The sequence below is a fragment of the Jaculus jaculus genome, chromosome 6 (assembly GCF_020740685.1).
Source record: "Jaculus jaculus isolate mJacJac1 chromosome 6, mJacJac1.mat.Y.cur, whole genome shotgun sequence".
In the NCBI taxonomy this organism is placed as follows: domain Eukaryota; kingdom Metazoa; phylum Chordata; class Mammalia; order Rodentia; family Dipodidae; genus Jaculus; species Jaculus jaculus.
In genome coordinates this window covers 158,825,378-158,849,752 of record NC_059107.1, presented here as the reverse complement: position 1 = coordinate 158,849,752, position 24,375 = coordinate 158,825,378, and the positions used below count along the sequence as shown (strand labels likewise).

Genomic DNA, 24,375 nt, shown 5'->3' with positions numbered 1-24,375 from the left:
TTTTTTTTTTTAATATTTTTTGTTCATTTTTATTTATTTGAGAGTGACACAGAGAGAGAGGGAGAGAGACAGATAGAGAATGGGTGCGCCAGGGCCCCCAGCCACTGTAAACAAACTCCAGACACATGCGCCCCCTTGTGCATCTGGCTAACATGGGTCCTGGGGAATCGAGCCTCGAACCGGGGTCCTTAGGCTTCACAGGCAAGCACTTAACCGCTAAGCCATCTCTCCAGCCCTTGTTTTGTTTTTCAAGGTAGGGTCTCATTCTGGTCCAGGCTGACCTGGAATTCACTCTGTAGTCTCAGGGTGGCTTTGAACTCATGGTGATCCTCCTACCTCTGCCTCCTGAGTGCTAGGATTAAAGGCATGCGCCACCACACCCAGCTCTCGTTCTTTTTTTCTTTTTAATGTATTTTTAAAGTATGTATTTAAGAGTGACAGACAGACAGAGAGAGAATGAGGCAGATAAAGATAGAGAATGGGCGCGCCAGGGCCTCCAGTCACTGCAAATGAACTCCAGACAAGTGTGCCCCCTTGTGCATCTGGCTAACATGGATCCTGGGGAGTCAAGCTTCGAACCGGGGTCCTTAGGCTTCACAGGCAAGTGCTTAACCTCTAAGCCATCTCTCCAGCCCCCCACGTCATTCTTGACCTTTGATTCCATTGCCTGTTCTGTACTAAGGGATAGTGTTGGGTTCGTATTTTTTTCAATTTTTAAAAAATTATTGTATTTATTTATTTATTTGAGAGAGGAAGAGAGAGAGAGAGAGGAAGATAGGGAGAAGGAGAGACAGAGAGAGAATGGGTGTGCCATGACCACTGCAAACTAATTCCAGATGCATGTGCCACCTTGTGTAGCTGGCTTTATGTGGGCCCTGGGGAATCAAACCTGGGTCCTTTGGCTTTGCTAGCCTTAACAGCTAAGCCATCTCTCCCACCCTGGGTTCGTATTTTATGGGGAGGTTGCTCTGTGATTTAAATTTCTTATTTATTTGTTTATGGGGGGAGGGAGAGAGAATGAGCACACCAGGGCCTCCGTCCACTGGAAACGAAGTGAAGTGCCTTTTAACCCGTGAAGAACAGGAGCGGCAAGCGTACGGTAAACTCTGGGGAACGTGGGCTAATTTTCCTTAACCCAGTTTCTACGTCTCAAAATGAGGTTGGGCTGGGGATGTAGCTCAGCGCTCGTCTAGCGCACACAGGGCCCTGGGTTCCATCCTTAGCCCTGAAGAAAAAGGCCAACACCCCCAATAGGTCGTCCGTTCCATATGGAGGTGGTGCTGAGGACAGAAGTGTGTCCAGGTCCGGCACCCGTAGGTAGCACACTGCGCTTGTCAGTGCTACTTAATAAAAGCTTCTGTTTTGTAGGTTACATTACATCATCACCTTCTATCAGAACATGTTTTCTAAGGCTCAGTACCTAGAGGACCATGGGAAAAATCTATATTTTTCTCTGTGAGGAGACCATCATCCTTCTCATGTGGGTTCTCTCACTTCAAGAAATGTTAACCCCCCCCCAAAAAAAAATGCTGAGTGTGGTGGCGCACACTAATCCCAGCACTCAGGAGGCAGAGGTAGGAGGATCACTGTGAGTTTGAGGCCACCCTGAAACTATATAGTGAATTCCAGGTCAGCCTGAGCTAGAGTGAGACCCTGCCTTAAAAAACAACAACAAAAAAGAGATGCTACTGGTAAGCTGGGCTTGGTGGTACACGCCTTTTATCCCAGCACTTGGGAGGCAGAGGTAGAAAAATCAGCGTGAGTTTGAGGCCAGTCTGAAACTACAGAATGAGTTCCAGGTCAGTCTGGGCTGGAGAGAAACCCTACCTCAGGAAAAAAAAAAAAAAAGAAAAAGAAAAAGGAAAAAAGAAAGAGCTGGGCATGGTGGTGCACACCTTTAATCCCAGCACTCAAGAGGCAGAGGTAGAAGGATCACTGTGAGTTCAAGGCCAGCCTGAGCTAGAGTGAGACTCTACTTTGGGAAACCAAGAAAAAAAAAGAGAGAAAAGAAGAAAGAAAGAAAGAAAGAAAGAAAGAGAGAGAGAGAGGGAGGGAGGGAGGGAGAAAAGTGTTACAGTAGAACCTTGGCAAGAGACAGGCGGCCTGCCCTGCCTGGTAGGGTGTAGGAAGGACACTCCAGGAACCAGGAGACCTCTAGCTCTGCTACTACCTGCTGACCTTGGGGTAGCACGTCCACTGGCCTCAGTTTTCTCATCTGTGCAATGGGGCTGATAAACCCTCCCTCACCCTCTCACAGGCAATGGTGAAGCTTGGCTGAGCCTGGGACATGAAGGAATTCCCAGAGTCCATAGTCATAAAGGAGCGAAGATGGTGGGTTCCCTGCTTCTTTTCTCCTACACTCTTTCTCTGCTGCCTTTGCCCCAAGCCACAGAAGTTGAAAGTGAACGCCCGGGTAGCTGGCGAACACAGTGGAAGTGTGCTGGGCCCATGAAGTGAGTCCCTGGGCTGCAAGTGTGTTTCTGGTCTTGGTTTTGTGCCTGCCCTCCAGCCCACAAAGTCGGGAGGTTTGGGCTGGAGAGATGGCTTAGTGGTCAAGATGCTGACCTGTGAAGCCTAAGGACCCAGGTTCAATTCCTCAGGTCCCACATAAGCCAGATGCACAAGGTGGCACATGTGTCTGGAGATTTTTTGCAGTGGCTAGAGGTCCGAGTGTGCCCATTCTCTCTCTCTCAATCTCTCTCTCTCTCTCCCTTCCTATCTCTGTCTCTAATAAATAAAAATAAAATAAAAACTTTTGCCAGGTGTGGTGGCACATGCCTTTAATCCCAGAACTTGGGAGGCAGAGGTAGGATGATTGCCGTGAGTTTGAGGCCACCCTAGGGCTACCTAAAAAAAAACAAAAAATAAAATAAATAATAAATAAACCACAAATAAATAAATAAATGAAAACTTTCTTAAAAATCTGGAGTTTCTAGGGTTAAGAGATGGGTTTCAATTTCCTAGGAGTCCAGAGCCCAAACCACCCCAAAACACCACACAGCAGGGCCCCAGAGCCTCTTACTGCAGCAGCCTCCAGCCTTGATTTTTCTAGGCCAGGCTCTGCCATCCCAGGGCACAGGAGTGGGGACACGGCACCTCCTTTTCCAGCCAGGGAGCTGCGAGGCAGGGCCTGGCTCCCCTCACAGTCCTCAGGCCTCTCAGGCTATGAGGCTTTTTTTTTTTTTTTCCTCTTTTTTTCTCTGAGCTCACCCTAGGAGGCAGGGTGGCCTGGGTTTGGTGTTTTTATCCTCATTTATTTATTTGTATTTTTCCTTTTCTGGTGGGAATTGAATCCATTCATGCTAAGCACATAAGCGTTGAACTACTCCATCCAGCCCTCTTTTTAATTTCTTCCTGTTGAGGCAGGATTTCACTTAGCCACTTCTTACATAGCCAAGGATGACTGAACATTTTTTATTCATTCACTCATTTATTTATTTATTAGAGAGAGAATGGGCATGCCTGGCTTCTAGCCACTCAAACTAACTCCAGACACATGTACTACTTTGTGCATCTGGCTTTATGCGAAGAACCAAACCTGGATCCTTTGGCTTTTCATGCATGCTCCTTAGCCTCTAAGCCATCTCTCCAGGCCCTGACTGAACTTTTTTTTTTTAATTATTTTTTTTTGGTTTATTTTTGTTTATTTATTTCAGAGCAACAGACAAAGAGGCAGAGAGAGAATGGGCACATCAGGGCTTCCATCTACTGCAGATGAACTCCAGATGCATGCGCCCCCTTGTGCATCTGGCTAACGTGGGTCCTGGGGAATCAAGCCTCAAATCAGGGTCCTTAGGCTTCACAGGCAAGCGCTTAACCGCTAATCCATCTCTCCAGCCCTTTTTTTTTTTTTTTTTTGAGATTGAGAGAGAGAGAGAGAGAGAATAGGCTCACCAGGGCTTCCAGCCATTGCAAACGAACTCCAGATGCATGTGCCACCTTGTGCATCTGGTTTATGTGGGTACTGGGGAATTGAACTGAGGTCCTTTGGCTTTTCAGGCAAGTGTCTTAACCACTAAGCCATCTCTCCAGCCCCCTGACTGAACTTTTTGATCCTCGTGTCTCCTCCTCCAGAGGAGGGATTATAGAAGCATGCCATCATCCCCTGGGTATGAGGTGGTAGGGATAAAAGCCAGAGTCTTGTACATGCTAATCAAGCAAGACTCGACTATATTCCTAGCCCTTTGTCCCAGGTAGGCCCTGAACACCCAGGGACAAGGCGCCACAAGAGGTCCCAGGCTTTGGGACACATTCCTAGAAGCCCTCCTGGGGAAAGAGGCAGGTGGTAGGAACAGAGCCCGGCTTCCCTCCCCACCCCCTCTCTGGGAAGTTCCTCACTGCAGTGTCCCCAGACCTGAAGTTGTGCTTGGCAGTGACAGCCAGTGCTGGGAGGTCCCAGGGGGCAGGAGGGGAGGAGCCACAGAGGTTACCAGGGAGACGCAGGGGCTGAGCTGGGATTACTCCACCAGCCAGGGGACCTGGACTTCCTGCTGCATGTTAAGCACACTGAATGAAAAGGAAAGATCAGACCAGGCTGCAGTCCATGGTTAGGGCTACAGTGGCTCCCTTGCTCCCCTGCCTCCAGTGGGCTCTAGGCACCAGGGATGGGCAAAAGGAGTGACAGCAAGATCCCGCTTTCCCATGGCTCTTCTGGGGGAAGGTGGGCAGTCACTCTGAGGCAAGAGATAGCCAGGGAGCCAGGCCTTTAATCCCAGCACTCAGGAGGCAGAGGTAGGAGGATCGCCATGAGTTCGAGGCCATCCTGAGACTACACAGTGCATTTCAGGTCAGCCTGGGCTAGAGCAAAACCCTACCTCAAAAAAACAAACAAACAAAAGAGAGAGAGAGAGAGAGAGAGAGCGCGCCAGGGACAGCTTCTACCTGTGAGATCCCCAGTTCTCCTACACCAGGCCCTGATCCATCTTCCCAGCTAGAAACTGGAATGGGAGTGACTAGAAGGAGGGTCCTCTTTCCAATGGCTCTTTTTAGGATGAAAGAAGGTGAGAGGTGGGTGTGGTAGTGAAACCTTTAATCCCATCAGTGGTAGGAGGATTGCTATAAATTCAGTGCCAGCCTGGGCTAGAATGAAACCCTACCTTGACACCCCCCCCAATAAAAGAGGAAGTGAGGATCTCTGGGTTCCCTCAGGGGAGAGGCTAGCTGGCCCAGCTCCTGTTGTCAACATCTGCTTACCTGGCCCTGTCCCATTGCTCCTGTCTTCATTTTCATTACTGCAGAGGAGCTTTAAGATTGCTGTTACAGGGCTGGAGAGATGGCTTAGCAGCTAAGGCACTTGCCTGTCAAGTCTAAAGACCCAGGTTCAATTCCCCAGTACCCATGTAAGCCAGATGTACAAGCACCTGGAGTTTGTTTGCAGTGGCTAAAGGCCCTGGTGACCTCATTCTTTCTCTCTCTCAAATAAATAATAAATAAAAATATTTCTGTTACTACCCCATTTTGTAAACCAGAAAATTGGTTAAATCACTCAGGCAGAACCACGATATTTAAGCCAGCATTTAATTTTTGTTATTGTTGTTTTGTTTTTTTGAGGTAGGGTCTCACTGTAGCCCAGGCTGACCTGAAATTCACTATGTAGACTCAGGGTGGCCTCAAACTCACAAAGATCCTCCTACCTCTGCCTCCTGAGTGCTGGAATTAAAGGTGTGCACCACCATGCCCAGCTATGCATTTAAAAATATATTTTTTTAATTTTTTTTGTGTACTATTTATTTATTTGAGAGTAACAGAGAGAGAAAGAGGCAGAGAGAGAGAGAATGGGCGCGCCATGGCCTCCAGCCACTGTAATCAAACTCCAGACGCGAGCGCCCCCCTGTGTGCATGTGTGACCTTACATGCTTGCATCACCTTGTATGTCTGGCTTATGTGGGACCTAGAGAGTTGAACATGAGTCCTTAGGACTTGCAGGCAAGCACCTTAACTGCTAAGCCATCTCTCTAGCTCTGAGCCAGCATTTAAATCAAGACAGGCTGATTCTGGATCCTTGAGATGGGAAGTCAGTAGTCTTGTGGCTGCCCTGTGATGCTATTGATTTTCTTCCTTCCTTCTTTTCTTTTCTTTTTTTTTTTTTTTTAATATTTTTTGGTTTATTTTTATTTATTTATTTATTTGAGAGAGACAGAGAGAGAGAGAGAATGGGCGTGCCAGGGCCTCAAGCCACTGCAAACAAACTCCAGATGCATGCATCTGGCTAACATGGGTCCTGGGGAATCAAGCCTCAAACCAGGGTCCTTAGGCTTCACAGGCAAGTGCTTAACTGCTAAGCCATCTCTCCAGCCCTCTTTTTTGTTTTGTTTTTTGAGGTAGGGTCTCTTTTGAGACAAGATCTCACATTGCGCAGGCTAGCCTCCAACTCACTGTGTAGCCAAGGCTGACCTCTAATTTCTTCTTCTGGAGAGTGAGTGTGAGTGTGAGTGCGGGCACGCCTGTGCCACAGCGAGCATGTGCAGGCCAGAGGCTAAGCTCTGAGGGTGGCCTCGAACTCACTGCTCTCCTCCTACCTCTGCCTCCTGAATATGGGATTAAAGGTGAGCACCACTACGCTCGGCCTCGTTTTTTTGTTTTTTTTCAAAGTAGGGTCCTACTGTAAGTCAGGCTGACCTGGAATGTACTATGTATTCTCAGGCTGGCCTCGAACTCATGGCGATCTTCTTACCTCTGCCTCCCAAGTACTGGGATTAAAAGCAGCGTGCGCCACCACGCCCAGCTGCTTTGCTTTTGAGACAGGGATTTACAGTGCAGTTCAGCTGGTGGCAAACTGATGGGTACTCTTGTGCCCACCTCCAGAGTGCAGGGATGACAGTGTGGGCCAGCACACCACATCTTTTCTCTTCCTTCCTCTTTTTCTTCTTTCTTCCTTCTTTCCTTCCCCTCTCCTTCTCTCTCTCTTCCTCCTTGCCTTCCTTTCTGGTTTTTTGTTGTGGTTTGTTTTTTGGTCTCATGTAGCCTAGGCTGGCCTCAAACTCACTATCAGTGGAGGACGACCTTGAACTTGAACTGATCCCTCTGTCTCAACCTCTCTAGTTCTGGATTTACAGACATGTGCCACCACCCGTTTTTCAGCCTCCCACTTGCCCTGAAAACTTGAAATTACTTGAAAATACAATCCTTTCCATTTTGCAGATGGCGCATCTGAGGCCCAGAGAGGGTTAATAACTTGTCAGAGATCACATAGCAGGCACGTGACAGAACACAGATTTGTCTTATGATCAGTCAGTGTTCCTCTGTGGAGACACATTCTGGGGGGCTGGAGAGATGGCTCAGTGGTTAAGGTGCTTTCCTGTAAAGCCTAACGACCTAGGCTTGATTCCCCAGTACCCACATAAAGCCAAATTCACAAAGTGGTGTATGCATCTAGGGTTTGTTTGCTGGAGGCCTTGGCTCTCCCTTTCTCTCTGTTTCTCTCCTCTCTCTCTCTTTAAAAAAGGAGAAAAGAAAAGAAAAAGACACATTCTATTCCTGATTCAGCAAAGATTAGGCAGGAAGAACTTTGCTTGAGAAACTAAAGGCCAGGGATCAATTTCCAGTGTGGCAAAAAACAATAGCAATTTAAAAAAGAGAGGGAGGGACTAGAGAGATGGCTTAGTGGTTAAGTCATTTGCCTGCAAAAGCCAAAGGATACGGGCTTAACTCTCCAGGACCCACAAAAACCAGATGCAAAAAGGGGCGCATGCATCTGGAGTTCGTTTGCAGTGGCTGGAGGCCCTGGTGCACCCATTCTCTCTCTCAAATAAATAAAATATTTTTAAAAAAGAGAGAGAGAGAGGAAAAAAAGAAAAAGAAACTAAAATACTTCCCCCCAAGAGCAGAGAGAGTACACACATGTTAGAACATTGGCTTCATCCTGCAGGGACAGGTCAGCCCCAGGGGGGATTGGGACCCAGGCTATCTGGGCTTGAATTCTGGCTCCCTAAAACCCTGGCACAGTGACGTCCATGCTGAGTATGTCAAATGAGGTTAATGGAAAGCCACCTTCTCAGGCAGTGAAAGGAGCCCAGGAGCTGCATCATGTCCACTACAAGTAGGCATCTCCCTAGGCGTACGTTCTGGCTCTGGCCCTCCATCCACACTTGCCTTCATTCCCCTGCATGAGGGCCAAGCTCCAAGCCTCAGCTTCTGCTGCAGAGGGCCTGGGGAGCAAGGCCAAAGTCCAGAGCTGTGTGGAGAGAGCCCAAGGCGGGATGCAGTGTCACAGGACCATGGCAGCCTAGACAGTGAGTCAGCCTTGGAGCAGGTGACCAGAGCCAGCGGGGGCTCAGCTCCAAATCTCAGACTATTCCCCCCCACTAAGAGTGGGATAAGTAAATAAATATTTTTTTGAGGTAGGGTCTTTCTTGCTCTTAGCCCAGGCTAAACTGGAATTCGCTATGCAGTCTCAGGGTGGCCTCGAACTCACAATGATCCTCCTACTTCTGCTGGGATGAAAGGCATGTGCCACACCAGCTTTAAATAAAATAAAATAAAGAGGAATCTGGGCATAGAGGTGCATGCCTTAAATCCTAGCACTTGGGAGGCAGAGGTAGGAGGATTGCCATGAGTTCAAGGCCACCTTGAAATTAATTTCAGGTCAGCCTGGGCTACAGTGAAACCCTATCTCAAAAAAAAAAAAGCCTGGAGAAATGGCTTAGTGGTTAAGGCATTTGTCTGCAAAGCCAAAGGACCTAGATTCGATTCCCCAGGACCCATGTAAGCCAGATGCAGTGGATAGAGGCCCATTCTCTCTATCTGCCCTTTTCTCTTTCTCCCTCAAATAAATAAGCAAAATTTAAAACAAAAAAAAGCGTAGTAGTGACGCCTACCATGAAGCCAAGTGTGGTGGCTCCCACCTTTAATCCCAGCACTCAGGAGGCAGAGGTAGGATCACTGTGAGTTCGAGGCCATCCTGAGACTACAGTGAATTCCAAGTCATCATGGGCTAGAGTGAGACCCCACCTTGAAAAAAAAATTGGCTGTCATGATTCTCTCTTGATCATCAGAATCCCTGTCTGAGCAGGTCAGGGAAGGCAGGTAGATCAGCCACCAGCAGTGTGTGAACTGCAACAAACAGCTTACATGAATCACCGTTGGTCCAGATTATTGCAAATCAGTCCAATTCTCCTTTGAGGTCACCAGAAACACACATGGAGGAGCCAGGCATGGTGGCTCACACCTTTAATCCCAGCACTCGAGAGGCAGAGGACCTAGGTTCAATTCCCCAGGACCCATGTAAGCCAGATGCACAAGGTTGTACATGCATCTGGAGTTCATTTGCAGAGGCTGGAGGCCCTGGCGTGCCCATTCTCTCTCTCTCTCTTTTCCTTTCCTTTTCCTTTCTTTCTTTCTTTCTTTTTTTTTTTTGAGGTAGGGTCTCACTCTATCTCCGGCTAACCTGGAATTCACTATGTAGTCTCAGGGTGGCCTTTAACTCACGGCAATTCTCCTACCTCTGCCTCCCTGCTGGGATTAAAGGTGTGAGCCACCATGCCCGGCTCTCTCTCTGCCTCTTTCTATCTCTCAAATAAATTGAAAAAAAAAAAAAAACAGCAGCAGAAACAACAAAAACTGAGTGCCAGACTGGGCCAATAAACATGGGGCAGACAACCCTGGCCTTACAGGGTCAGCATCCAGTGAAGGAGAGACACACTGGTTCAAATGTATGGCCAGTCCTGATCTGCACATCTCTGCTACTACCTATTGATTTCACCACCTGTCAGGTCCTTGCCTCACTGCTCATCTAGGCCTATGCAATAATTACCTCTGCACATCCATTCTTCAGGAGGGTAAAGCAAGGCTCAGAGGAGTAAGAAGTTCCCTACGGTCACCTAGCTGGCCAGAAGCACCCGTGCCCCAGCACCCTGGAGCAGATGCTGGAGGGATTCCCTGAATAAAGCCCTGGCCTCTCCTGGGAAAGGAAGCACATGGCTGAGGAAGAACTGGGGAGCCAGGATTCGGGGTTCTATTTCTGGTGTTGTGCTGACTCAGACCATGACCTTGGGTGAGTCACTCACCAACCCTGTGAAGCTTAAAAACAACTCCTCCAATAAAAATGTCCAAGCCCCCATTATGGGGGCGCCACCAGGGAGTCACTGGTACAGTTGCTTAGAAGTAGAAGGGCAGGGAACACAGGGTGGTTGTTGGAAGGGCTGGCTGGACCGTCGCAGGCTTGCTCAGACTGGGTAGGCCCTGGGAGGGTGACAGACAGACAACCTTGGAACCTCCAGACAAACAGCACCTACTTGGCTCCTCCCTCCCCCAGCTTCCCAGATGCTCCTTAGAATACATCAGAGGCAGTGCTGCTCCTGCAGCTGGAGGTGACCTAATTAAACCTGGTCCCTTTCCTTCCCACCGTGCATGTGCCTGTGTGCCTGTGTGTACGGGGCAGCCCCAGCTGATACTGGGTTTTAATTATTTAAGGGACCCTTTGCCCTCTTTCTGGTCACATGCCCAGGCTGCCTGGAGGCTGCTGTACCTAAGGCCTTTAGGCTTTTCTGGCATGGGGGGAGGAGGGGGAAAGGGCAGGATAACACCAAAAGCTAAGTTCCATAACCAGGCCTACCTTGGCCTGGCTGTGTGACCTTAGGCAAGTCACCTTCCCATTCTGAGTGCCCCTGGAGATATGATCACACAGGTCAAAGTCACACAGAGTAGTAGAGTAGGAATGTAATAGTGAGACTTCAAAGCCTGTGAGCTTTGAAGCGTGTAAAACCACCCCTTGCCCTGTGTCTGTCATTTCACTGGCTTTGATGCAGGAGGAGAGCCCCCCACCCCGCCAGATACACACCCAAATTGTACCCAGCAGGGACAAAGGTCTGATCTGCCCCTAGCTGCCTGTCCACAAGGCATCACTGGCCACCAGGAGGGTGACCAGTGGATATGATCAGCTTAGTCAGACCCAGAGCACCCTCTGCTGGGTACTGCTTGCAGAGGGTTCCTGCATCTGGATGGGCTGCCAAATGTCCCTTCTCCACTGGCAGTCCATGTGAGTTCCCCACAGACCCAAGGGGCTTCCCCCTTGGCCAATAAGCATCCATAAATGTCCCCTAGCCTCCTGTCTCTAGGCCTGGTAAAAACCTGCATATTCTCCAGGGACCCCAGGCCACTAGTTCCTGTTTGCAACTGCCTGTTTTTAGAGGTGGGGGTAGATCAAGATGGAAAAATATGGAAAATAGATGTTTTAGAGAAAGACTTCAAGAAAATGGGAGGGTCGGAACTGGGAGGAGGAGGCATTTAGGATTTGGAGGGCCCAGAGGCCTCTGGGATGGAGTCAGGTTTGGAAAACAGGCTCCCTCTTCCCCCAAGGGCCTGGAAACCTTCCTTTCCCAGGGCAAGGCCCCTAACTGGATGACATCCATGTGGCATGGTGCCAGGCTCTCAGAGAGTGCCCACCCCCCACCAGGCACACTTCCTCCTCCCCTCCCCCAGCCCCAGTGGATTCATCACTTCACACTCTGTATTTATTATTGTTCTCACTCCTGTCCCCTCCCTCTCCCTGGGAAGAGCCTGCAGCCTGGCAGCCTGGCAGGAACCCGCTGTCTCCTTGTGGGTGCCAACATGGCCCCTTATCTCCACCCAGTCTCCTTGTGCCAGGGTCAGGCTGCTGAATGGCCAAGGCCAACCTAAGTCCTTGCCCAGCAAGCTCCGACCAAGTCCCCTCCTCTCCAGGGCCAAGCGCTGGCAGGGGGAGAGGTCAGAGCTAGCCAGGCAGGCAGAAAAGGGGCAAGGGCAAGGTAAAAATAACACACGGAGCCACCTCTCCGAGTCGGTTGACACAATTATCCCTGTCACACTGGGGAAAGGCAGAGTCAGGAGAAGACCACTCCTCCAGGTCCTGTTGTCTGCCTGTCTCTGACAGTCCCTCGTTCCTTCCCCAACCCAGCTCAGATTAGGGCTAAGACGGGAGATGCTTCCAGCTGCACTGGCCTTTTGCCTTTCAGGGAGTCCCATGATTTCTCCAGCTTTTCCCTTACCTGGTTCCCAGATAGGAGGCCGTGGCTTGGCGGGAGGTTGCTGTTCTCTGCCTCCTTAGCCAGACACCAGTCCCAGACACAGACACAAACACAGACATGCACACACACTCACACCCGAGAGAGGGCTGCTCTAGCTCGGCTTCCCTTGAGGGTCAAGGGGAGCAGGGGTGGGGTGGTGGGGTGATGGGTGGAGGTGGGCTCCGCTGCCCCTCCAGCATCCTCTGTAAACAGAGCTGAGCTGATCCGGCTCCAGCCTTTCCAACCTTGCCCCTCACACCTCTCTCCTGGCACTGCTTCTCTTCACCCCCACCACAGCCACAGTTTCCAGTGTGGACTGTCCTCAGGCTCCCATGAAACCCCCTTACCTCGCCCGGGCAGCTGGGGTCCAGGCTGTGCCTTCTGCAGCTGGCAGCACCCTGCCTCTCTGGCGCGTGGAGCTGGTGGGCAGGGACTGGTCTGGAAGTGTGTGTGTGTGTGTGTGTGTGTGTGTGTGTGTGTGTGTGTGCAGGCGGCACCTCAGCCCCTCACTCACTCACACACGCCTTCCTGCTGACGTCGTCAGGATGAGCAGAAGGGAGGGACTGGGATGGGAATTTGTACTCCCTGCTTAAAGGGACACTCGGCTCTGTCCCAGACATCACCTCCTGAGCCAGGCAGCTGCGTGAGTGATTTAGCTGCGTCCGTCAGAGCTCTAAAGCTTCTTGTTTTGGTAAGTGGCTTTTATTGCTGGGCCAAGGTATAATTTGTCCTGTCGGGTCAGGGTAGCCACTGAGGAATGCAGGGGAGGAAGAGCTGGGGACAACACTGCATTCCTGCCTGGCCACAGCAGGTGCGGTGGTAAGTGTGTGTGTGTGTGTGTGTGTGTGTCTGCATACAAGTGTGCACGGGGGGGGGGGGGAGGTCCCTCGGGATGGGAGGGAGGAGTCGCAGAGGTGGGAGGCCAGAGCAGAGGGGACCCTCTGGGGTGAAGCAAGGTCCCTAGGGATTCCCAGGGCCTCAAAGTGTGCCCTGTCCTCTGGTCACAGTCATGGTGCTCAGCTCTATTCTCTCATGGGGATCTGAAGCAGGTGACAGAACTCATCACTTTGTCACACAATAGGCTCTTGAGACTAGGTATTAATCCAATTGAAGAGAATCTTAAGGGAGTCATGAGCTTAACACATGAACATACACAGCTTGGGAGGCCCCCTGGCAAAGAGGCCAGACTCACTGCAGGCATAGCACCCTAAAGGACAGCTAGCTACTCTTAAGAAGGCTTGGGGAGCCAGGCGTGGTGGCACACACCTTTAATCCCAGCACTCAGGAGGCAGAGACAGGAGGATTGCCATGAGTTTGAGGCCACCCTGAGACTACGTAGTGAATTCCAGGTCAGCCTGGGCTAGAGTGAAATTACCTCAAAAAAAATAAAAAAACAGGGCAGGAGAGATGGCTTAGCACTTAAGGCATTTGCCTGCAAAGCCAAAGGATCCCAGTTTGATTCTTTAGGACCCACGTAAGCCCAATTCACATGGTGATGCATACATCTGGAGTACATTTGCAGTGGCTAGAGGCTCTGGCGTACCCATTCTCTCACTCTCTCTGCCTCTTTCTCTCTCAAATAAATATATAAAATGTATATGTTAAAAAAGGAAAAAAAGCAAATACACCCCCTCAAAAAAAAAGAATGCATGGGGGCTGGGCATGGCGGCACACACCATTAATCCCAGCACTTGGGAGGTTTAGGTAGGAAGATCGCTGTGATTTTGAGGCCACCCTGAGACTACATAGCAAATTCCAGGTCAGTCTGGGCTGCAGTGAAACCCTACCAAAAAGAGAGAGAGAGAGAGAGAGAGAGAACACTTGGGGGCTGGAGAGATGGCTCAGCCATTAGTGGAGCTTGATTGCAAAGTCTGTGGGCCTGGGTTTGATTCCCCAGTACCCACATAAAGTCAGAGGCACAAAGTGGCACATGCATCTGGCAAGGGACCCTGGCATATGAATACATGCAAATAAATTAAATATTTACTTCTTTTATTTATTTATTTATTTATTTGAGAGCAACAGACAAGAAAGAGGCAGAGAGAGAGGGAGGGAGAATGGGCATGGCAGGGCCTCCAGCCACTGCAAAGGAACTCCAGATGCGTGCACCACCTTATTGCATCTGGCTTATGTGGGTCCTGGGGGAATCGAGCCTCAAACCGGGGTACTTAGGCTTCACAAGCAAGCACTTCACCACTAAGCTATCTCTTGAGCCCTTTATTTTTATTTATTTGAGAGAGAGAGAGAGAGAGAGAGACCTAAGACAGAGAGAAAGAAGCAGACACACAGACAGAGAAAGGGTATGAACGCACCAGGGCCCCTTCCACTGCAAATAAACTGCAGATGTATACCCTACTTTGTGCATCTGGCTTTACGTGGGTACTGGGAAATCAAAACCAGGTGGGCAGGCCTTTTTGCACCAGGATGTTCTGGGAGGTTCTACGAGGTCAGGGATGTATGGTAGTATTGGATGGTCCTGAGTCCAAATATCCCTCCAACCAGGTGAATAACACAGATAGGTCCCTCCTCCCTTCCTACCTTAACCCTCCTTTCCTTCCCAATACAGTAGCACTGACAAGAATAAATTGAGCTCATGTGAGGTATAAATGTGGGCAAAACACATTGCCTGCCTCCTACTTTGCTGTGGTTATCAGTTAGTTATACTTGTCTTAGGATTTGAACTTCACAGGAAGCAGATGGTGACCTTGAATGCCTGACCTTCCTGCTTCCACATTCCAAGTGCTGGGGTTACAGGTGTGTTATATTCCAGACCTTTCCTGTGCCTTCTTCTTTCCCTCCATTACTTTCCTTCTTGTTAGTTTTTTTTATTTTTTATCTTTTTAAAATTAAATTAAATTTATTTATGGGAGGTGGAGAGAATGGACATGCCAGGACCTCTAGCCAATGCAAACGAACACCAGACACATAAGTCACCTTGTGCATCTGGCTTACATGGGTACTGGGGAATTGAACCTAGGCCCTTAAGGTTTCATAGGCAAACACCTTAACTGTTAAACCATCTCTCCAGCCCTATTTTTAAAAATCCTTTATCATTACTATTATTATTAATTTATTTATTTTGGTTTTTCAAGGTAGGGTCTATAGCTCAGGCTGGAATTCACTATGTAGTCTCAGGGTGACCTTGAACTCTCAGCAATACTTCTACCTCTGCTCCCCAAGTGCTGGGATTAAAGACATGCACCACCACACCTGGCCTAGGATCCATGTTTTCAAATACACCAGGTCGCTCTGCAGAAAAAGGGCTTGAGCCATGGTGGACACGTGCAATTGTCTTTGCCCATCATCTATTGTCCCGTCTGCGGGGACCTACTTCTTTGTTGTCATTTGGAGAATCTCCTGTTCCCTCTTAGTCCACAGGACCACTGACTCAGCCTGGCCCATCAGAACCGGTGTTGTGTCTTGTGCTGGAATGTTGGTGCTCTGGCCAACTGTTCCTGGCCAGTGAATGGTGGGCACCATCTGTGGGCAGGCAGAGGGGAGTGGCCAGGAAGGACTTCTCTGAGCTCCCTATGACAGGAAGGAGCCACCCTTGTCAGAGTTTAGAGAGCTGGCCCTGTAGGAAGAAGCCCTCAGCTCTGGTGAGCAGTTATTTCCATCCTCAGAGCCATAGGAAGGGGGTTGTGGTGGGAAGGAGGAGGGAACAGAGCTGGAGGTGGTAGGCAAACTTCGAAGGTTGGTTCTAAGCAGGCTGGGATCTGGTCCTTCTTGGACCAGGCCAAGGCCAGGGCCAAGGTCCTGACTCCTCCCTGCACATCCAGAGTCCTTTCTCAGAGGCCCATCCGTGCAGCTGGTAAACATGATCTGGGACTGCCAGGCAGTGGGGAGCAGTGAATGAAGGAGGCTGGCTGTGGCTTGAAGTAGTGTGATTATCCCCCCAAGTGCTGGGAGGGCACAGCTGTTCATTCAGGAAATGAGTAGCAGAGGCACCACCCACCCACCCACCAGCAGCTGAGTAACAAAGAAATCTCATCTGCTTGTAACCAGGGGCTCTGCGTGGAGGCTATTTGTGTGAAAAGCTGAGAATTCAAAAATTCATCTCCTGAAAAGCCTCCCTCGCTGTGGAGAAGCTGAGAGGTGGGTTAAAACTAAACAACACCCGAATCCTGTCCTTTCCACAGACGTTTTGATATTCACTCCTGTTTCCATGGGTCACCTAGGCAGTGGGGCCAGGTCTGGATTATCTTGGCCTTGACTCAGTTAACCCTTTAGTGTACATAGACACCCCTAAGGTGTGGGTGCCACTTGAGATGATGAGAAACTTGCCCAGCCAAGCATGGTGCCTCATACCTATAAAGCTAGCATTTGGGAGGCTGAGGCAGGAGAATTGCCTAGAGTTCAAGGTCAGCCTGGGGTACATAGCAAGAGCCTATTTCTAAACATACAAACAGACTAGCTGTGGTGATGCATGCCTGTAATCCTACTGCTTGGGAGGCAGAGGTAGGAGGGATCAGAAATTCAAAGTCTACATAGTCTCAGGGTAGTCTGGAAGTCATTGTGACCCTCCTACCTCTGCTGGAATTAAAGGTGTGTACCACCACACTCTGCTTGGCTCCTTCCTTCTCTTAAATTCTATCTATAATGTAATAAAACCTGTGAATTGTATCCTTAAAAAATACATGGAGCCGGGCGTGGTGGCACACGCCTTTAATCCCAGCACTCGGGAGGCAGAGGTAGGAGGATCACTGTGAGATTGAGGCCACCCTGAGACTACATAGTGAATTCCAGGTCAGCCTGAGCCAGAGTGAGACCCTACCTACAAAAAAAAAAAAAAAAAATACATGGAGCTGGGCATGGTGGCGCATGCTTTTAATCCCAGCACTCAGAAGGCAGAGATAGGAGGATCACTGTGAGATTGAGGCCACCCTGAGACTACATATAAATTCTAGGTCAGTTTGAACTAGAGTGACACCCTACCTTGAAAAACCAAACAAACAAACAAACAAAGAAAAAAAAAAACACAGAAAGCCAGGCATGGTGGTGTACATCTTTAATCTCAGCATTTGGGAGGCAGAGGTAGGAGGATGACCCAGAGTGTTTGGGGCCACCCTGAGACTCCATAGTGAATTCCAGGTCAGCCTGGGCTAGAGTGAGACCCTACCTTGAAAAACCAAAACCAAAACAAAACAAAAAACCACAGAGCCGTGTGTGTGTATGTGTGTGTGTGTGTGTGTGTGTGTGTGTCTACATACATGTGTATATCTGGAGGGCGTGGCGTGTGTGTATGCGTGTATGTGTATATGTGGAGGTGTGGTGCATGTGTATGCACACCATCATGTGTATATCTAGGAGGCATTTGAGCCATACCCCAGCCATACTGAATTTTTCTTTTCATGTTCTACAAATTAATACAGTCATTATTTATTTATTTATTGGGGGGGCATGTGACCTAGATTGGCCTAGAACTTGGGAGGCAGAGTAGGTGGATTGCTGTGAGTTTGAGGCCAAACTTTGACTACATAGTGAATTCCAGGTCAGTCTGGACTACAGGAAGACACTACCCTGAAAAAAAAAACAAATAAAATAAAATATTTTATTTATTTAGTTATGAGAGAGAGAAGCAGATATAGAAAGAGAGGAGAATGAGCACACCAGGGCCTTTAGCCATTGCAATGAAATCCAGACACATGCGCCACCTTGTGCATGTGGCTTATGTGGGTAGTGGGGAGTTGAACCTGGGTCCTTAGGCTTTGAAGGCAAGCACCTTAACCACTAAACTATCCCTCCAGCCCATCTTGAAATCTTCATCCTCCTCCTGCTACATCCTCCCCAGCGAGGAGATTGTAGGTGGGCACCATGCCCAGCCGTGGACTTCTTTGAGACGGGAATCTATCATTGTTGCATTCCGCAGGGCATCCTGAAGTGCCGAGAGCCCTCTGCCAGGAGTGCCAGCCCCGGGCTGCGGTGTGCACGTGCTGACCCTCCAGCCCACTGAGCCTCCTGCCTCCACCAGTTTCCAGCCCTTTTCTTCCCTCACTCCTTGACCCTCCACAATCACAGTTTTGTTACCCCTTGGCACTGAAATAATTCATATTTACAACCCTGGGCATTGTCCAGGGCCCAGAGCACACGAAGGGTCTGATAGAGAGGTCGGTGGTGCACACCTTTAATCCCAGCCCTTGGTGGCAGAGATAGGAGGATAGCGGTGAGTTCAAGGCCACCCTGATTCTACGTAGTGAATTCCAGGTCAGCCTGGACCAGAGCCAGACCCTACCTCAAAAAAAAAAACAAAAAAACAAAAAACAAAAAATTCCCTGCCACATCCAGAGCTTGCAGACAACCAAGTCTGCTCACATGTTTTTGTAAACCACCTCAATTTTTTCCATGGAGTGAGGTGCGATATTAGTAAGGAGGCTGGATCCATTAATTTTTTTTTTTTTTTTTTGCCTGATCCATTTTTACAACTACATGAACACTCCTGCCAACAAATGCTTGTGGCAGTCCCATGAGCTGAATACCACAAAGGAAGACTGAGGATGGAAAACCTCAGGCTCTCCAGGACTGGCCCCCTTCCCCACCCCGAGCCTGGCCTTCCTCCAGATTCCCATCTGGTGAAAGGCTCAGCATGGGCTCATGGCAGAAACCTGCAGGCATTCTTCTGTCCCCGCACATCCACGTCCTTCACCCTCTGCCAGCCTGCTTGGCCTTCTCTTGCCAAGGCCGCTGCAGTGATAAGGCTCCTCCTTCATTTTTGTGTGTCTCCTCAGGTCCTTCCCAGCCCCATTCACCTAGCTGACATGCCACCACGTCCTCTCTCGGTTTTAAACTTTTAAGGCTCATCTTTGCTGTCCTCAGGGTACTGCCATGGCAGCTCTGGTGGTTAGGACCAAGGGCACTGACCCTGAGCTCCAGGTGACCTTGAACTACCTATTTAACCTTTTTTTTTTTTTTTTTTTAAATGGCTAAGGCGCTTGCCTGCAAAGCCAAAGGACCTCAGTTTGATTCTTCAGGACCCATGTAAGCCGGATGTACAACGTAGCCCATGCGTCTGGAATTCTTTTGCAGTGGCTGGAGGCCCTGAAGTGCCCATATTCTCTCTCTTTCTCTCTCTCTTCCTCCCTGTTACTGTCTCTCAAATGAATAAATAAAAATAAATAAATAAATAAGAATGAGAAGTTTAGATCATAACAGTTTCTACGTTATACATTTATGGTAAGGATAAACGTTAATATATACAGTGCCCCATTTATGATGCCTTGATTTACAACTTTCCACTTTAAGATGAAGATGGTGGGCTGAAGAGATGGTTTAGTGGTTAAGCATTTGCTTGTGAAGCCTAAAGATCCCAGTTCAAGGCTCGATTCCCTAGGACCCACATTAACCAGATGCACAAGGGGGTGCACGCATCTGGAGTTCCTTTGCAGTGGCTGGAGGCCCTGGCACACCCATTCTCTCTCTCTCTCTCTCTCTGCCTCTTTCTCTCTCTGTCACTTTCAAATAAATTAATAAAATAAAATAAATAATTAAGCCGGGCATGGTGGTGCACGCCTTTAATCCCAGCACTCGGGAGGCAGGGGTAGGAGGATCGCCGTGAGTTCGAGGCCACCCTGAGACTACATAGTGAATTCCAGGTCAACCTGAGCCAGAGTGAGACCCTGCCTCGAAAAAACAAAAACAAACAAAAAAACAAAAAAACAAAAAACCAATAATTAAAAAAAAAGATGAAGATGGTACTAAAGTAGTTGGGCATGGTGGTGTGAAATCCCAGTTACTAAGGAGCCAGAGGTTGGAGGTTACTAAGGAGTTCAAGAGTTGGAGTCTAGGGCTGGAGAGATGGCTTCGCAGTTAAGGCACTTGCCTGCGAAGCTTAAAGACCTAGGTTTGATTCCCCAGTACCCACATAAAGCCAGATGTACAAGGTGACACACGTGTCTGGAGCTCATTTGCAGTGGCCAGAGGTCTTGGCATGCCCATTCTCTTTCTCTCTCTATCTCAAACATAAATAAATAAATAAATAAATAAATAAATAAATAAAATATTTTAAAATGAAAGGAGGCTGAGGTTGGAGGGTGGTTGGAGTCTATGAGTCAGAGACAAGGGCTGGAGAGATGGTTTAGTGGTTAAGGTGCTTGCCTGTGAAGCCTAAGGACATGGGTTGGATTCCCCAGTACCCTCATAAACTAGATGCACAAGGTAGCACATGCATCTGGATTTCATTCGCAGTGGCTGGAGGCCTTGGTGTGCCCATTCTTTCTCTCTCATTCTCTCTCTCTCTCTCTCTCTCTGTGCCTTTCTCTCTCTCTCTTTCAAACAAATAAATAAAATATCAAAATAAAAGAGTGAGAGACTAACCTGGTCAACATAGTAGGACTCTCTCACAAAGTGGCACATGCATCTGGAGTGAAGACCCTGCTGTGTTCATTCTCTCTGTGTGTGTCTCTCTCTGTGCCTGCAAATAAGTAAGTAAATGAGTAAGTAAGTAAGTAAATAAGCAAATTAAAAAAATATTTTCTAAGCCGGGTGTGGTGGCGCATGCCTTTAATCCCAGCACTGGGGAGGCAGAGGTAGGAGCATCACTGTGAGTTCGAGGCCACCCTGAGACTACATAGTGAATTCCAGGTCAGCCTGGGCTAGAGTGAGACCCTACCTCAAAAAAACAGAAAAGACAAATAAAACATATATATAATTCCAGGTCAGCCTGGGCTAGAGCTAAACCCTACCTTGAAAAAAAAAAAAAAATAATAGCAACAAAACAACAGCAACAACACCATATAGCAACAATGCCCATTTCAATGCAAAGTTAAGAAAAACAAATGAGAGTATTATATGTTACTAAAACTCAGTTACTTAATATGCTTACTTCTTAACTTTCTTTTATTTATTTATTTTTAAAAAAAATCTTAAAATTATTAGCATTTTCCATGATTATAAAAAAAAATCCCATGGTAATTCCCCCCTCCCCACCCCCCACTTAACTTTCTTTTTTAAAAGACATTTTTATTTTTATTTATTAGAGGGAGAGAGAGATAGAGTGAGTGAGAATAGGCATGCCAGGGCCTCTAGCCACTGCAAATGCATTCCAGAGGCATGCCAGTTTGGCAGCAAGACATTAGCAAGACTATAGCACCTACACGTAAGCAAGATTATGTATAGTCAGTGTCAGAAGCCATTTGGCTGGCCTAGATAGTCTTTTGTACTGAGAAGTGATTGAAGTGCAAAAACTCTGTAACAGGAAGGAGTTTTTGATAGAAACTTGTGTGAAGCTCATGGAATTTTTGACCATGGAAAAACTGTTTGTAAGAAGATATAAAAAGGAATGCTGTGAAATAAACCTTGCTTCAGCCCTGGACTGGAGTCCTTGCTTTCATTCTCTCTCTTCTGTCTTTCTTTAATCCTCACTCTCCATCAGGCTCAAACCCTTTCAGTCGACAGGCTCCGGCACACCACCATGTGCATCTGGCTTACGTGGAACCTGGAGAATTGAAGCTGGGTCCTTAGACTTTGCAGGAAAATGCCTTAACCACTAATCCATCTCTCCAGCCCTACTTCTTAACTTTCTGAACTCGTTTCTCAACACTGGGTAAGGAAGAGAGGCAGGAAAGAGAGTAATATAATAGGAAAAGCAGAAGGGGAGACCAACTGCGGGAAGAGGAAACCAGCTTGGAAGGGAGGAGGTATTAAGGAGGACACAGAGGTTAGGGGAGGGGATGAGAACACAGAATAACGCGCCTGTGTGAAGACGCCATGATGAAATGCGTAACTGTGGAAGGCAGCTCTGCCACCAACATGCATGAAATTCATTACTTCGTGTGATGACCTAAAAATTAAAAAATAAGTCGGTCATGGTGGCGCATGCCTTTAATTCCAGCACTCGGGAGACTGAGGTAGGAGGATCGCTGTGAGTTCGAGGCCAGCCTGAGACTACATAGTGAATTCCAGGACAGCAAGACCAAATAAGTCAACAAATATTGTTTTATTTATTTATTTATTTTTCTTGAGGTAGGGTCTCTCTCTAGCCCAGGTTGACCTGGGCAACAGACAGCAGTCAAAGATCTTAAGTGCTACTTAAGCACTGAGTTTACCAGGTTTTGTTGGTCACATGCATCAATGTTGACACAACTAAAGCAAGGTACAGAACATTTTCATCATCCCACAAAGACCCTGGTGACCTTTTCTTGCTCTCTCTCCTGGCTACCTATCTGGAGCACTTAGGGTTCTAAGCATATTATGGCTTTGTTTTGTTTTGTTTTGTTTTGTTTTTCGAGGTATGTCTCACTCTGTCCCAGCTGACCTGGAATTCACTATATAGTCCCAGGGTGGCCTCGAACTAATAGTGATCCTCCTTCTGCCTCCCGATGGCTGAGATTAAAGGCGTGCACCACCACGTCTGGCCTATTTTTGTTTTGAAAAGCTCTCTAATGTCGGGCGTGGGGACCCGTACTTTAAAATTTTTTTTTTTCAATTTATTTATTTGAGAGCGACAGACACAGAGAGAAAGACAGATAGAGGGGGAGAGAGAGAATGGGCGCACCAGGGCTTCCAGCCTCTGCAAACGAACTCCAGATGCGTGCGCCCCCTTGTGCATCTGGCTAACGTGGGACCTGGGGAACCGAGCCTCGAACCAGGGTCCTTAGGCTTCACAGGCAAGCGCTTAACCGCTAAGCCATCTCTCCAGCCCAAGGGACCCATACTTTTAATCCCCTGCACTTGGAAGGCTAAGGTGGAAAAAAATCATTGTGCAGTCAAAGCCAGCCTGGGCTCTGTCCTGAGTTCCAAGTCAGCCTGGACTATCATGAGTCTCTAGCTAAACAAACAGACAAACAAACAAACAAGAGGGCTGAAAAGATGGCTTACTGGGTAAGGCGCTTGCCTGGGCGAAGCCTAAGAACTCATGTTCTGATTTCCAGGTCCCACTAGCCAGATGTACAGTGATGCAAGCATGCAATATTGCACATACGCAGAAGGTGGTGCACCTGCGTCTTGAGTTTGTTCACAGGGGGTAAAGCCCTGGCCTGCCCATTATTTATCTCGAAATAAATTAATTTAAAAGTGATGTAAGCCAGGCGTGGTGGCGCTCGCCTTTAATCCCAGCACTTGGGAGGCAGAGGTAAGAGGATTGCCATGAGTTCAAAGCCACCCTGAGACTACCTTGTGAATTTCAGGTTAGCCTGGGCTAGAGTGAGAAGCTATCTTGGAAAAAAAAAGTTAAAACAAAAAACCAACAAGGACTAAGGCACTTGCCTGCGAAGCCTAAGGACCCAGGTTCCATTCCTCAGTTCCCACCTAAGCCAGCTGCACAAGCAGGCCCTGGCGCACCCATTCTATCTGCCTCTCTCTCTCAAATAAATAAATAATTTTTTAAAAAAGCCAACAAAGCCGGTCGTGGTGGCGCACGCCTTTAATCCCAGCACAAGGGAGGCAGAGGTAGGAGGATCCCCGTGAGTTCGAGGCCACCCTGAGACTACAGAGTTAATTCCAGGTCAGCCTGGACCAGAGTGAGACCCTACCTCAAAAAACCAAAAAAAAAATGATAAAAAAAAAATTAAAAAGCCAACAAAATACAGTATCTGTCAGGCTGTGGCATAGAGCAGAGCTTGAGGCCAGCAAGGAGGTGAAGGCACAAGCCAGGCGCGGGAAGACCACACACCCCGCCCGCCCTTCCAGATCTACGCCCCGCCCCTCGCCCCGCCCCTCGCCCCGCCGCAGCCAGCACGCGGCCCCGCCCACTCCGCGCGGCCCCGCCCAGGATGGGCAAGCCGAGGCTTTTTATTGGTCAGATTTCCGGAAGTGAGGCGGTTCGGAGTCTCTCGCGCCGTGGCGCGTGCCCTGGGCTGCTGGCTGCGCGGAGCGCGGTCCGTGGCTTCCGCGCGAGGTGAGGGCGCGCGGCCGGCCGGGCGGGTGGGGCGGGGCGGGAGGCGCCGGGCGGCGTGGGCACTTGCCTCCGACGCAGACGCGAGCTCGTCCCGCGGGGTCTCCGCGTCCCCCGGTTGCCGTGGCGTAGCACGGCCCACATGGAGCGCCCACCCCGCACTCCCCTGCGCAGCCCCGCTGCCGGCCCGGCTGGTCAGCCGTCCACAAGGGTGCCCCGGTGATTGCGGAGGGGGACGGAGGGCTCTCGGGCACCCTCACCGCCCCCAGGTCCTGGTGAGTGACAGGCTGTCCGCTTCCCAGAGCCGCCGGCGCGCGCCGGGATGTTCGTCCTGGTGGAGATGGTGGACACCGTGCGGATACCCCCGTGGCAGTTTGAGAGGAAACTCAACGACTCCATCGCGGAGGAGCTGAACAAGAAATTGGCCAACAAGGTACTGTGCCCCCGGGCTGGAGGACAGGCCTGGCCCTTGGTTTTGCTCAGCCGTGGCCTTGGCCACTTAAGTAGCTTAATGTCTCCAGATCTCCTCTCCTTCACCTCCAGAAAGGATGGGAATATCCGGATCCT

At 49.1% G+C, this 24,375-nt stretch overlaps 2 protein-coding genes across 4 annotated transcripts in view; one reads left to right on the top strand and one right to left on the bottom strand.

Annotated features, from left to right (window-relative positions):
* Csdc2 (cold shock domain containing C2) overlaps nt 1–12,593 on the bottom strand; it is a 19,426-nt gene extending 6,833 nt beyond the window's left edge. Inside the window, exon 1 of the mRNA XM_004650347.2 lies at nt 12,329–12,593. The gene's annotated coding sequence lies outside the window, so the exon portion shown is untranslated. The remainder of the gene's footprint in view (nt 1–12,328) is intronic.
* Polr3h (RNA polymerase III subunit H) overlaps nt 12,556–24,375 on the top strand; it is a 25,794-nt gene continuing 13,974 nt past the window's right edge. The window contains exons 1-3 of one of the 3 annotated variants that reach the window (XM_045152390.1): nt 12,655–12,672; nt 15,987–16,076; nt 24,111–24,241. In XM_045152390.1, the coding sequence (XP_045008325.1) occupies nt 24,131–24,241 (111 nt within the window). In that variant the 5' untranslated portion in view covers nt 12,655–12,672; nt 15,987–16,076; nt 24,111–24,130. Of the gene's footprint in view, nt 12,673–15,986; nt 16,077–23,769; nt 23,812–24,110; nt 24,242–24,375 lie in introns of those variants that run through there. The other 2 variants (XM_045152389.1, XM_045152388.1) reach the window with 2 other exon arrangements.